The 12,645-nt window shown below is 34.8% G+C and overlaps 2 protein-coding genes across 6 annotated transcripts in view; both read right to left on the reverse strand.

Annotated features, from left to right (window-relative positions):
- Window positions 1-2,654: 2,654 nt before the first annotated feature.
- LOC107471816 (pentatricopeptide repeat-containing protein At5g24830) lies at window positions 2,655-7,842 on the reverse strand. 5 transcript variants are annotated; one of them, XM_016091311.3, is made up of 7 exons: window positions 7,593-7,842; window positions 7,417-7,454; window positions 7,174-7,325; window positions 6,339-6,533; window positions 4,455-6,012; window positions 3,522-3,596; window positions 2,655-3,080 (listed from the first exon to the last, which is right to left on the reverse strand). In XM_016091311.3, exons 2-5 carry the CDS (start codon window positions 7,420-7,422, stop codon window positions 4,578-4,580), a joined length of 1,788 nt encoding a protein of 595 aa, XP_015946797.1. In that variant the 5' UTR covers window positions 7,423-7,454; window positions 7,593-7,842; the 3' UTR covers window positions 2,655-3,080; window positions 3,522-3,596; window positions 4,455-4,577. The 5 variants fall into 5 exon arrangements, with proteins under 5 accessions (XP_015946797.1, XP_015946796.1, XP_020988628.1 ...); XM_016091310.3 differs by having other exon boundaries at window positions 7,417-7,460; XM_021132969.2 differs by lacking the exons at window positions 7,417-7,454; window positions 7,593-7,842 and having other exon boundaries at window positions 7,179-7,293.
- A 917-nt stretch (window positions 7,843-8,759) lies between these two features.
- The window catches only part of LOC107471815 (uncharacterized), a 4,184-nt gene continuing 298 nt past the window's right edge, over window positions 8,760-12,645 (reverse strand). Inside the window, exons 2-6 of the mRNA XM_052255788.1 lie at window positions 12,477-12,570; window positions 12,189-12,288; window positions 10,471-11,299; window positions 10,243-10,376; window positions 8,760-9,712 (exon numbers count right to left, since the gene is read on the reverse strand). Of these exons, the coding sequence (XP_052111748.1) occupies window positions 8,866-9,712; window positions 10,243-10,376; window positions 10,471-11,299; window positions 12,189-12,288; window positions 12,477-12,570 (2,004 nt within the window). The 3' untranslated portion in view covers window positions 8,760-8,865. The remainder of the gene's footprint in view (window positions 9,713-10,242; window positions 10,377-10,470; window positions 11,300-12,188; window positions 12,289-12,476; window positions 12,571-12,645) is intronic.

Below are 12,645 nucleotides of genomic sequence, written 5' to 3' on the forward strand. Positions count from 1 at the left end.
TATGCGGTCGACTTATCCGTGAATAGGGGTCGACCGTATTCGTGTGGGCATATGCGGTCGACTTATCCGTGAATAGGGTCGAACCTAACAAAAAAAAATCTGAAATATGACTTATCTCTTGATAGACTTCTTAATGCCCAACCCAACGCAACTTTATATAAGATTTTTAAAGAACTACTGACAACCGGTTCGCGATCGAATATCGCGATGCTCTGGCTCTGTAGGAAGTCGCTACTACTATCTGTCCAGTTGCTCATAGGCTCTTCATCAATGGGTATGCCAAATATATGAGCGACATCTTCTAGTGTCACAGTAACCTCACCCACAGGCAATACAAAGGTATGAGTTTTTGGCCTCTACCTTTCCACTAGAGCGGCTAATAAAGGATAAAATCTTCATCCTAGAAACGTGGTAGAATCCCGTTGAGCGTAAGTAATTTTTGACCATCGAATTCCATATCCGCGACGAATCCAGTTTATGAACCATCAGAATCCTGTTAGATTGGTTCAACAAAAATATATTTATTCACTAAATATTAGTTTAAATAAATAAAAATTAATACAAATAAATATTTATAATACTAATTTACATCAATATAAATATTGTTATTTCTAATCATAAATAAAAAATATTTATTTATTTAAATATTATAAATAAATAGTTATATTTATTTTTGAGAATAAATAAATATAAATAATTTTTACTTGTTAAAACTTTGTAATTATTACCGAGTCTCTAATTTCTTACCCTTTACCTTTTAATATTGCATAGGTTCATCACTCCTCTCTCCCCGGCCCAAGGTATCTTCTGCACGGATTTGGGGAAAATATTATCAGCATGTTATATATTTAATTTGTATTTAGCAGCTTAATTACTTTTTATTATTCAGGCCATTATAACAAAACATTAAAAAAAAGTATATATTCACATTTATATAAAATAAAATATGATTATATTAGATAAATAAAAATATTATTTGAAAATATTAATAAAATACAAACATAAAAATTATAATACTAAAATAATAACAATACTATATTTTCACATGATACTAACAATAACAAAAAATTAAAACAATTTAAATACATAAAAAATAAAATTTATCAACTTATATATATTGAATGATCCAAATAATTGATAATATATTCTTCGCATGCCGTATAATTACGTACTATTTTTTTAAATAAATACACACTAATAATTTTTTTTGGTATATTTACTCTCTTTTTTTTTTTTCAACACACTAAGCTCTTCTTTTTCTTCCTCACTTCATTTCTTCTCTCTTTTAACACAGAAAGCTCGCTACACAGAATGCATGAAATGGGTATTGAGGGGCTCAATTTATAGAGAGCTTCAGCTGCGTTCGCTGCTTACCGAGGTGGAGGAGCTGTCCCTTGCATGCAGACAGACTCCAACACGCCCACTCCGTGTTGCTGCAGCTCCTTGGCAAGGCGCGGGAACATCTGCAACGCCTGCTTGATTCGCAGGCAACACGCCCAGCGCGTGTTGCCAGCGAGCTTCTACGCCCACCGCGTGTTGCCAGCAAGCTTCCACGCCCACCGCGTGTTGCCAGCGAGCTTCCACGCCTGCTAGCTCGCCACATCACCATGCCCACCGCGTGTTGCCGAGAACTGCCACGCCGCTGACGGATCCTGTCACCACGCCCCTCGCGTGTTGAACCTGAATTCACAAAGCGGCAAAGCACCTCCTTCCCCAATATTGAGCAAAAACACCAATGTGTATATTCCATATGAAAAATAATTTTTGAAAAAAGGTAAAAATTAAAGGAAGAAAAATTATTGTCGCTATCCGAGTCTGAAAGGATTTTTTTTTTTAACGTCAGTTTGGGGAATGACTTGCAATAGTACCAAAAGTTTGTGGGAAAGCCAATATTACCAGCAATTTTCGGGGTGCTAATTTCTATTTCTGTCTTAGGCTATGGGTAGAGGGAGATTCAAGAAAATATTGAAAGAATTTATCAAAAGTGGTTGAAGTATAAATAAACTCAAGAGATACATGATTTATGACAAAATATAATGATATTGTTTAATTTATGTAATTGAATTACTTAGTGAGATAAGACCTTGTTGTTGTTATTAATTTCTGTCTCCATCTCAGCAGTCCCCTTTCAATATTGTTCTCCTCATTGTTCATCTCCCCATCTTTTTCAACTTCGCTTTTTGATTTTCCCTTCCCTTCCTAAAAGGGTTAGAGTTTCGCTATGAACTATATTGTACGATAATTACATAGTATCATAAGATGCTTCCCCCAACGCATGAAGTAGCAATGTAGCATGTTAAACAACTAATAAATAGATTACTTTTTAATTGCTATACTTTGTCTACATATGTGATTCTATTTGCCATTTCTCACAAATTCTTCAACAAATCACTATTGGCTTTTGTTAGCCTTTTATCAATGTGACAAAATCTTGTAGAAATCATCTCTGTTTCTATGTTAATTTGATCGCCTTAAACAGAGATGGCTTTTAAAATATCTTATAGTTGATCAATCATATCTTATATGGAAGGATACTTAGTAGCCCTAAAGAGTCTAGTACTCTAGTATTAGTATCGAATATTGGAAATGAATTCAAGGCACATCAATTCTTTAATCACTAGGATCAAGATAGATATTATTCGAATTACAGCTCATTAGTATCAATTTTAATGAAGAGAATTTATAAATTCCAGTTCAGTTGTTTACAAGTTTACAGAACATTTATCTTTTGTCTAGGGGATTGGCTATACCTAGACAAAGTTCCAAAATACATACAATTCCTCTCAACACTTTAACTCAACCTTAATCCGTCAGTCACAAAGCCAGCTTTCAAAGCACTCTTCTTTCCAAGCACACAATGTTCACAGATAACAATGGCTAGCCCCAATCCAGCACCAACAGGCATGGGTTGAAGGTAATATCTGCCGTTCAATATTAAGCAGAGCAGCAGTAGTGCCTACAGTTTCTCAGGCTTTTAGTAAGGCGAGTGGTGAGCAAAGCCTGGCAATGTTCCATGATAGTTTAGCGACATTTCTTATGATAACCTTCATGTAAAGAAGCAGCAGTTCTTACAATTGTTCCTGATTTACAATATATAATGATAATGACAGTTAGAATTAACAGAACACATTGGAATCCATATATCTATCAAGTGACAGAAGGAATGCAAATCCTTTTTTTTTTTGAAAGAAAATATCTCAACACACCCTGTGGAGAAAGTTCAGATGAATGCAAATCCTAATTAAAAATAATAATAATAATAATAATAAAATAAATGATGATTTGAATGCAAAACCTAATTAAAATAACAAAAAAAAGTCACATGACTTCAAAAATTTTATCTATGCACATACAGGTATTAGTGCCAAGCATGCAGCTTCAACATTACTAGAGATAAGATGCAACCTCTAAGTAAATATAGATTGCGCAAAACTTAAGATTCCAACTAGATTTCCCCCATAATTTTCATGATTAGATATTTTAACAAGGTTGTGATTAATAAAAGAATAATGAAATCCTACCTGAGTAAGATAATAATTAGCCCAGAGCTTTTTTTACTTTGGTCTGGGGAACATCTTCTGGAGTTGAGAAGAGTGCTGCATAGTAATAAAAGACCAAAGTCATTGCACGGAACTAAATTCCTTTGGTTTGCGTCCCTCCACTGGAAAATGTGTAATCCATGAAAATTTTACATAGCTCCTCTAATACATATTTTAGCCAACATTCCTGGGAAATTATGTTTCTCCATTCCAATTGAAGGTGTTAATGGAATTGAATGGAATCTATTAAATCAAGTAACATCAATTCCATAATTATTTTGTTAATGCAAACAATGGGAGCTCAAGGAAATTTAATGGGCTTCCATTCCACTCCACCCTACCACTAATCCAAATGTAGCCATAGTGCTTTTTATGATAGCATGTAGACTACAGTACCGTGCCAAGAATGAACTATCCTAAATGTTTAAGCAATTAGGTACAAATTCGTCAATGATTTTATGGGTATGTTTGTTTTGAGTTCTAGAAAAGTAATTTTACAACATCAACAAAACCTGAAAACTGATTTTTCTTAAAACCTACTCTCTCTAGCTTTTTCAAGAAAGCTGAAAGCCAATTAGTTTGAAATGGCAATTATTCTTCGTGGTGTTTGTTCATATAGGATAAATAAAAAGCTGCTTGATCATTCTAGCAAAACAGCAATGAAGAGGTGGGGAAACAAGTGACGCCATTGTATTCTACCATGACTTTGCTTGACCTCCCTTATATAGTCTATTTTCCACATAATAGAAACATTTATAAATGCAGATTTGCAAAAGTGACACCCACAACTAGAGTATTATATTCAGCCCAAAATGTGCTTATGCATGCAGCATCTATCAATTGTTGTGGATGAGAGACAAACTCAATTATTTCACTGAATGCAAACAATTATGTATAAGGAGCATCAATATGTACCTGCAGTGTTGAGCCACCACTTGAGAACCACCAACCTACGTTTCATAAAAATAAAGAACCGCTTCCAAGCAAACACGGCTTTCATTTCCAGAACATTTTACTGCAATGCCTAAAGCCAAACATTTACAAAGGGTAATTATCTCGTTTACTCGCCAACCATTGTTGATACAAGTTAAATGCCTCGAACAGTCGCTTCCTCTTGCAGTAAGTACTGAAGAGAATCTGAACTGGAACATGATCATTCAATAAACCTGATTTCAGTATTTTAGCACAAAGCTCTTCTGCCTCTTTTAGGTCACCCCTAATACAAAAGCCCCTAACAAGTTCAGTATAAGTTATTATGTCTGGTTTGCAACCCCTTCGCACCATCTCATCATGCAATTCAAGTGCTAAACCAAGACGCCCTAAACTGCAAGCAGTACCTATCAACAAATTATAAGTAACAATGTCAGGAAAGAGACCTTTAATAATCATCTCCTCCTTCAGAGTACAAGCATCATGGAAATTTCCACACTTGACTTCTGCAAGAATTAAAGAATTATACGTAAACACATTGGGGCAGACACCAAAAGCTAGCATTTGATCCCTTGTAAAAAATGCATTACTACGGTCTCTACATCTTCCGTAAAAGTCAATTATTATGTTCCACATTAAAGGCTTGGTAATGATTGCGTTGCTCAACATGTACGAAAGCAACTCTTTTGCTTTAGCAATGTTTCCAACAAAACAAAGACCACGAATCATAATCTTATATGAAATTTGATCAGGCATAACTCCCATTTTAGACATGACTCCAAGAATATAGCAAGCTTCACCGGTTTTGCCTTCCTTGCATAGAGCATGAATAAGAATATTATAGGTAAAACCATCAGGTTGTAAACCTTTCTTAATCATCTCACATGCATATCCATATGCAAGGCTCGTTTGCTGATTCTTGCAAAATCCATTGATAAGAACATTATAAGCAACCACATCTACATTAGTGCACTTCAGAAGCATCTCATTCCAAAGGCTAAGAGCCTGAATAATTGCACCATTCTTAAAGTAATAATCCAAAAATATAGTAGAGGTAACTAAATTCGGAATATCATTGTGATTATCATGTAATATTTCTTCAAGCATCCTTTTAGCTTCCTTCAAAAGACCCTTCTCGCACAACGCATGAACGAGTATGTTACAAGTAACTCTGTTTGGCTGAATACCAGTATTGGTCATGGTGGAGAACAGATACAAAGCTTTATCTACACTATTAACAATGCAATATGCCTTGATTAAAGTATTATAAGTAGCAGAGTTGGGGTGAGGACCAAATTCTAACATCTCTCTAATAAGCCAATCTGCCTCCTCTGCAAGACCAGTTCTACACAGCCCATTTACTATATGGTTGTGGGTAAACACGTCAAGAATGAGACCCTTCTGCACCATTTTCCTCCGAAGCCACATGGCTGCTCCCAACTTCCCTTCCAAGCACAACGACCTAATGGTAGCTGCATGTTCGGTGTAGTTATAGACAAATGTGCATCCTTGAAGATCTATCTTGGCCAAAGATATATTTTCCCTGGACATTTCATGAAATCCCCAAAAAGTTCATTTGTTTTGGACTCCACACATTTTCTTCTACATATACATAAAAAGACACAAAGCATAAAAACACATATTGCATCCCAATGATTATTTAAGAATATTGTTCCACAAACTTCTGCGACAGACTTCCTTTATAAATAAAGGCATAAAGGAGAAGCATATTTCCATAATGGAACCTAGATATATCTACAATTAGTATTAGAACAACTCCTTTAGAGTTAATTTTATTAGCTTAAAGAAATAATATTCATTTATTTATTTATCATACATACTTCAAATTTTGATGACAACAAAGCTAACCTCATCATCTTTAGTCGCTCTAAACTGTCCTTTAGAATATTATCCAATACATTGAAAACAGCATCTGGGCCCTTCTTGTCACGGAAGCTCTTCTCATTTGAGGAACAATCCTGAGCAATTAGATGGCACTTTTTCCCAATAGCTGATATTAGATATTTGGTAGACGATAAAGCAATATCATCTTCACATCTAGTGCTACACCATATCAAGAAGCACCATAACAACATTACTTGACAAATAATATCTAAGTTTCAAATTGAAAGAGATCATGGTAGATGAGAGAGAGATTGTTAACCTTTAATATATATAACATAAAAATCGATCTTATATTCTATTTTGTATATTTAAAGGTTCAAAGTAGATGGGGCTATTTGTAAGATACATTACACAATGTGTGTTACAATATGAATAAATTTGACAGTACATTATAGTATTAGTATGACAATGCATCTCAGAATTCAGAATATCATTACAGAACAAGAATTATTCAGTGTTAAGATATGAAGTTTACTCAATATCAAAGCCAATATCCACCTTCTAGGGAAGCCAAATGCAACAAATAAGACATTAGGGAAAAATACCAAAAAAAAAGAAAAAACAAAAAACAAAAACAAAAACCTTGTACTTTCATGTAACCCAAAAATTTGGCAACATATTTTTCAAAATTGAATTCTAACCAGGTGGTAAATTGTTCTATACTTCCATTTAGCAAAAAGGACCTTTCAGCTCATGGAAGTAAAGTTGCATGAAACTAAAACTATTTAAAATGTCTACCATTTTTCAAAGGCTCATTGATCTGGCACACAAACGGAAATAGAGAGATCATTAAAAATACCTTACAGAGGGGGCAAGGTTGTTTTCGGAGCCGAAAATGGCTGCAAATGTGTCCGCAATATCTCGCCTGATTGACTCAATGGTGCGGTTCAAGTATCTTATGAATGCAATGTGAGTCGATGTCAAATGTGGTTCTCCACAAGCAACAAATTGCTGAAATGACACAACCATCAACAAATAAATTAAATACCAACAGAGCCAAATATCTACCAAAAAATAAAAAAAAATAAAAAAATGCACTCACCGCCATTCAGCTGAGATCTCTATTAAAAATAAAAAAACCTGCAACTGAATTAAATTCCCCATTTCGGAATCAGCATGAGAATTCAAATATGATAAAACTATGAAATGAAAATCAGACTAACATAAGTGTGATTTGGTAACGAAATTGAGATGTAAATTGAAAATTGCACTACACACCTTTCATCAACAACGCGCGCAACTTCAGCAAACGCTCCACTCAAGTGGAGAAAACAGCGCACTCGCAGCAGATTAAGAGAACGAGAGACGAGGCTGCGGCGGCGAGCCGGAGACTCGCAGGCAATGGCGGCGGACCTGCAGCTGGCGAACAAACAGAGAAGAGATGAATCGGAATACTCTGTCTACGCTAGGGTTTCTGCATTTCTGGCTTACTCTTTTTTCTTTTTATGAATTATATATTTTAAAATATTTTAAAAAATAATTGTGTGCTAAATTTCTCTTATATTTCTGTTATATATAGTGGAAGTAGATAATAGATTGTACATAAGAAAATATTAAAATATAAAAATATGTTGTAATATTTACAAATACATAATTATATTAGTCACCAAAAAAAAAATACATAATTATTAAATTTCGGATAAATTTATAGATAAAAAATAAACAATTCATAGTATGTATCCAACTGAATTTATAAATAATATATAAATTCTTAAAAACATTTATGTGATGCTCACATTGGCACTTGTGAAAAAATACGTTCAGAAAAATTGCAAAATTTATTCTTAAAGTTACAATATCTTTCCAATTATCCATCCCATTTTGTTAAGAACTATAAGTTTATATGCTGTATAATTTCTTAGTGAGTACTTTAAATATCATTGAAAATTTTTTTAAGAAATTAGAAAAATTTATTAACACATTGCAAACATTTTGAGAATATGACATAGTATCAAAATTTTTAGAATCCAATACTTATTGATGAGCCAGAGTTTATGTCCGCAAATAAGTGATTGTAACTACTATTTCTTCCCATCTATAACGGCAATGAGTTTGGAAGATGGGTTAGAAAAGAGAGGGAAAAAAAAGTTGTGTAATCAATGTTTTTTAGTTGTTTCAAATTTATTTGGAATATTTCTGGTAGGTGAAAACTTAGGTGAAGTCGATTTCACGTGAAGTTGATACCTGAAAGCTGTTAGATGATTTGACTGATTTGACTAAATTTTCATCTAACGGCTCTCAGATATCAACTTCACGTGAAATCGACTGCACCTGAATTTCTACCTTTATATTAGATCAGTTTTAAAACTTCATTCCTCCAATTAGTGATTAGGTTGCACAAAATATGAATTCTATCTATCTATAAGCCACATCAACACGCCAGAATAAACCACAAAGAGTAACATGAGATGTTGCTAAATTAATTGGAGAAGAAACATTAAGACAAAAATTTCTTGCACTAATTACTTGTTCAAGTAACCTATAATACATGTCAAGAAGGATGAAATAAAATGTGAATGCAGAGTGCCCAACATGGGAGGTGAACAATACCAATGTAAAGGTAAGTAGCACTATTCCATGCCCAAAGTGATTCCATCCAGTTCCAATAGTCACTAATATTATAACCACCAGAAGAGTCAAATGCACTTTTCAGTAACAAAAATGCACAAGGAGGAAATGCAATGAACCCTAAAGCCAGATTGCATGTGGCCAATAACAAAGTTCTCATGCTCCTAGCTTGAATATCCAGCATCAATGGTCGAGCCATCAAACAAAACGGGACGATAAGTAAAGCCCCTATTTCTGCCGTGGCAAAGTTAATGACCGACATGAGAGACAAACCGATGAAAATAGCTGATAAAGTTACTGACTTTAAGTTAGCCCATTCTCTTTTCTCGGCTTCTGAAGGAACAGCTACAGAAGTTGGATAACCCAACATTGAGAACAAAATTACGAGGCTAAGAACTGCAAACGAACCCCATACTGTTAAGTTATTTGTTGGGGTGAGACCGGGAATTCGACACAGGAAATATGGTAGTAACGAAACAGCAACACCCCATAGATGAATGACAAAAACCTTCTTGGCAGAGTTTATCCATTTCCAGGATTCGAGGCTGAAATCTACTTCGGAGGCAACTGGGGCTTGGGGAGTGGCTTTACTGGAAAACATGTATAGCGAAGCTGCAACTATTGGAAGGGGTGCACCAAGTAATGCAAATGGAATCATGTAAACTCCAACTGACACGAACTTACTAGGAGATGTCAAGAGGTACAGAAAGAATGACTGATGAAACTTCTCCAGAAGGTTGTTTATGGAACGTACAACCCCTTCGATCAACCTGTAACAAGTACAAAACACTTTCCTTACAGTTCTTCAAACAAAAGGAGAAAGATCTTCTGACAAATACATGTTTTAATACAAAGTACATATGCAAAAGGCTGATGATATTTTTTAAATTATCTTGCCTCCCTCATCAGCAAAAGAAACAAAATGTATGCAATATCACTCGTCACCACCCAATTGAATTCACCAAGAGAAATATTTCAAGAATATTCTTTATCCAATAATTTAGAATCTTCAACTTTCTTAGTACCAGTAGACATAATTTCACTTTAATTATTGATACTATTGACACCAAACTAAGACCTCAAAGAAACCACCTAAAGTTTTCTAAGTTTTTTAAAGTATTCATATAATGATTTGTTGATATTAAATGGCAAACACGACGGCAGTTAAAGATGGACAACACAAAATAATTAAGAATATGAAATGAGTTAACATTAAGAATAATGGTCAACTGTTTATTCCAATTCCAATATTATAATATTACATATAGAGTCAACGACATAGCATACGAATGACACGTACCTTCCACCACGGAAAATAAAGTCAATATGCCTGTTCATTTTAGTAGGAGAAACTTTTGGTGAAATTTCCACGGTAATTGCATCAACTTGATAATCACGGAAGGCACCATGTGGACCAGTGGGAACACCCAAACCCTAAGGAATAATGCAGATAGAAAGAATATTTATTACCAGATGACATGGAGTAAAGATAATAGACACATTCTCTTGAATGGAAAAAGTAAAACACCTGGTAATACATTGAGCTTGCTAGTGTAGCAGTGCCCTCCACATATTCATTAGCAGGAATACCAAATTTCCACTGAGGATTTAGGCGTCTAGCATATTGTCCTATGCATTCCCAAAAAACACCTAAAGTATTGAGCCACTTAGAGCCAAGTAGAGACCACATCTTGCTCACTTTTATCCGCAAATGTTGTTTATGTACAGCTAGGTAGTTTACGATATTTATTAGGTCAAGGTTTGGCATCTGCCCGTTGGAAGCCTCAGCATAAATATTAAGACTGTCGTCAAAATGGTTACCATCCTCTGCAATTTTAACTACAAGGGCAGCAGCTATTGTTCCAGCACGTCTAAAACCACTGTATAAATTCCCCTCAATAGTGCTGCTCTCATTACATGTTTCACTATTAACTACAACTCTATGGAATTGTGGAGCCTGATATTCTCTCAGCCACGCAGAAACTGAAGAATATTCCCCATATTGTGAATCAGCTACAAGCCATATGATATCCTTTGCCAGCCAAGTGACCCGTGACAGCAATGAGAACACTGAGTATGCAACACCCAAGGACAAAGCCTCCCCCAAAACTACTTTCTTTGGGTTGTAAGGTGTAACTAAGACAATAGCTTCCTTGCCATCCCCGCGTGGTGCTCTAATGATTCCAACAGTGTTTATCCCAATTGATGCACAGCTTATATTTTTCGAGATTATACTGGAATCAGGACTGGTAAAGAAATGTAATGGATGGAACTGATTCAACTGAGGATAGAAATTGTGATAGGTAACTTCAGCATCCAAGCCTAACATATATTGTGCAATAAGTTTTCGGCTTTCACTGCATATAACAGAGTGAAACATTTCATTTATTTCTTACAAAATTGCATGAGGGGAAGATGAAACTAAAGCAACTACCATGACCAATGACAATGAAGGAGGGCAATGTGAAATTTTGATCCTTATAAAGTGACTGAATTATGTTCCTGAATGGTGCATCAAGTATTGGTTTCAAACCGATATATCCCTTATGCAGTAGAGTTTAATACCTTCAACATGGAGCTGTCTCTTAAAAACTGTCTTTAGTTGAATGACTAGTCAGTGATACATGGTGTCATCATCTACTGTATATAATGGGACTGGGAGATTTTTGGCGTCCGACTATTTTTCCCTAAAATACCTTCAACTTATATATGTTTTTGCTATTTTAAGAGTTGAACTCAAGATTTGTTAGAGGTTAAAGTACTTACTATCTTGACTAATCTCAAATTTGTTACTACTACACACACTTAATAAATAAAATAGTAAATTAATAGGCAATGGTGTATAATAAATTAATAACAATAATATATTTCAGCTTTGCAGCAATTTTGATTTGTAACTAAATGAAAGATGTCATAATATATGTGATAACTATTGCAATGGTAGTATAACATTGAAAAAATTGGAAGATGAGAATGTTCTAACTTGGATCTAAAATTCTAAATCTTATTTCTGTGAACGGGAAAGAGCTTATGAACAAAAAGTTGCCACAAACAAAAATTAGCAATTTTTTCTTTCCGCATTATCACAAATCTACTTAGCTCAGATAAATCAGTTCAATATATCATGTTTGCAAGTGGGAACACCGGTTTTCTAATTTTTCACAGCCAATGACTGTGAAGTTTGGCAGAACATGCACAATTTACAAATTCGCAAACTACTAGCCACATGAAGAAAAATTAGCTTACATGGGTGATCCATTGGATCTAAGCTTCAAATCAGTTAAGTCCTTGACCAACTTGTTTGCCTCAGCGACATCATGGCTAGATAGCATGTTGGTTGCGGAACCTGCTTCAGCCAAAATAGGTAACACAGCAAAAGTCCACACAAGTTTTGATAATTTGAAAAAAAAAAAAGGGGTTAAGTGTCCACTAAAAATAGCTAGTAGTAGTGGCAGTTATTTGGAGAAGGGAGTAAAGCACAAAATCAAATATATTAATAACTAATACTATATATTATACTGCAATTTGCAGAACCTGGCATGAGGGCATTCTCGGAAATGTAGGTGTTCTTGGCAAGAACAGGGAGGAGCAGAAGAGCAACAATCCCAGCAATGAAGCAAATAACACTGCAAACAGAAAAGTTGGAAGCTTTATTGAAACCCCATTTCAGATCACGCTTGAGAGTTTGGTGGGCACAACAATT

Source organism: Arachis duranensis, chromosome 10, assembly GCF_000817695.3.
Source record: "Arachis duranensis cultivar V14167 chromosome 10, aradu.V14167.gnm2.J7QH, whole genome shotgun sequence".
Taxonomy (NCBI): domain Eukaryota; kingdom Viridiplantae; phylum Streptophyta; class Magnoliopsida; order Fabales; family Fabaceae; genus Arachis; species Arachis duranensis.

Excerpts from the sequence above, each read along its gene's own strand:
- LOC107471816 (XM_016091311.3), bottom strand. Across the intron at positions 6,534-7,173 it reads AACCTTGCCCCCTCTGTAAG|CACTAGATGTGAAGATGATA; the intron begins GTATTTTTAATG and ends GATATGGTGTAG. Across the intron at positions 6,013-6,338 it reads GAGCGACTAAAGATGATGAG|GGAAAATATATCTTTGGCCA; the intron begins GTTAGCTTTGTT and ends TGAAATGTCCAG.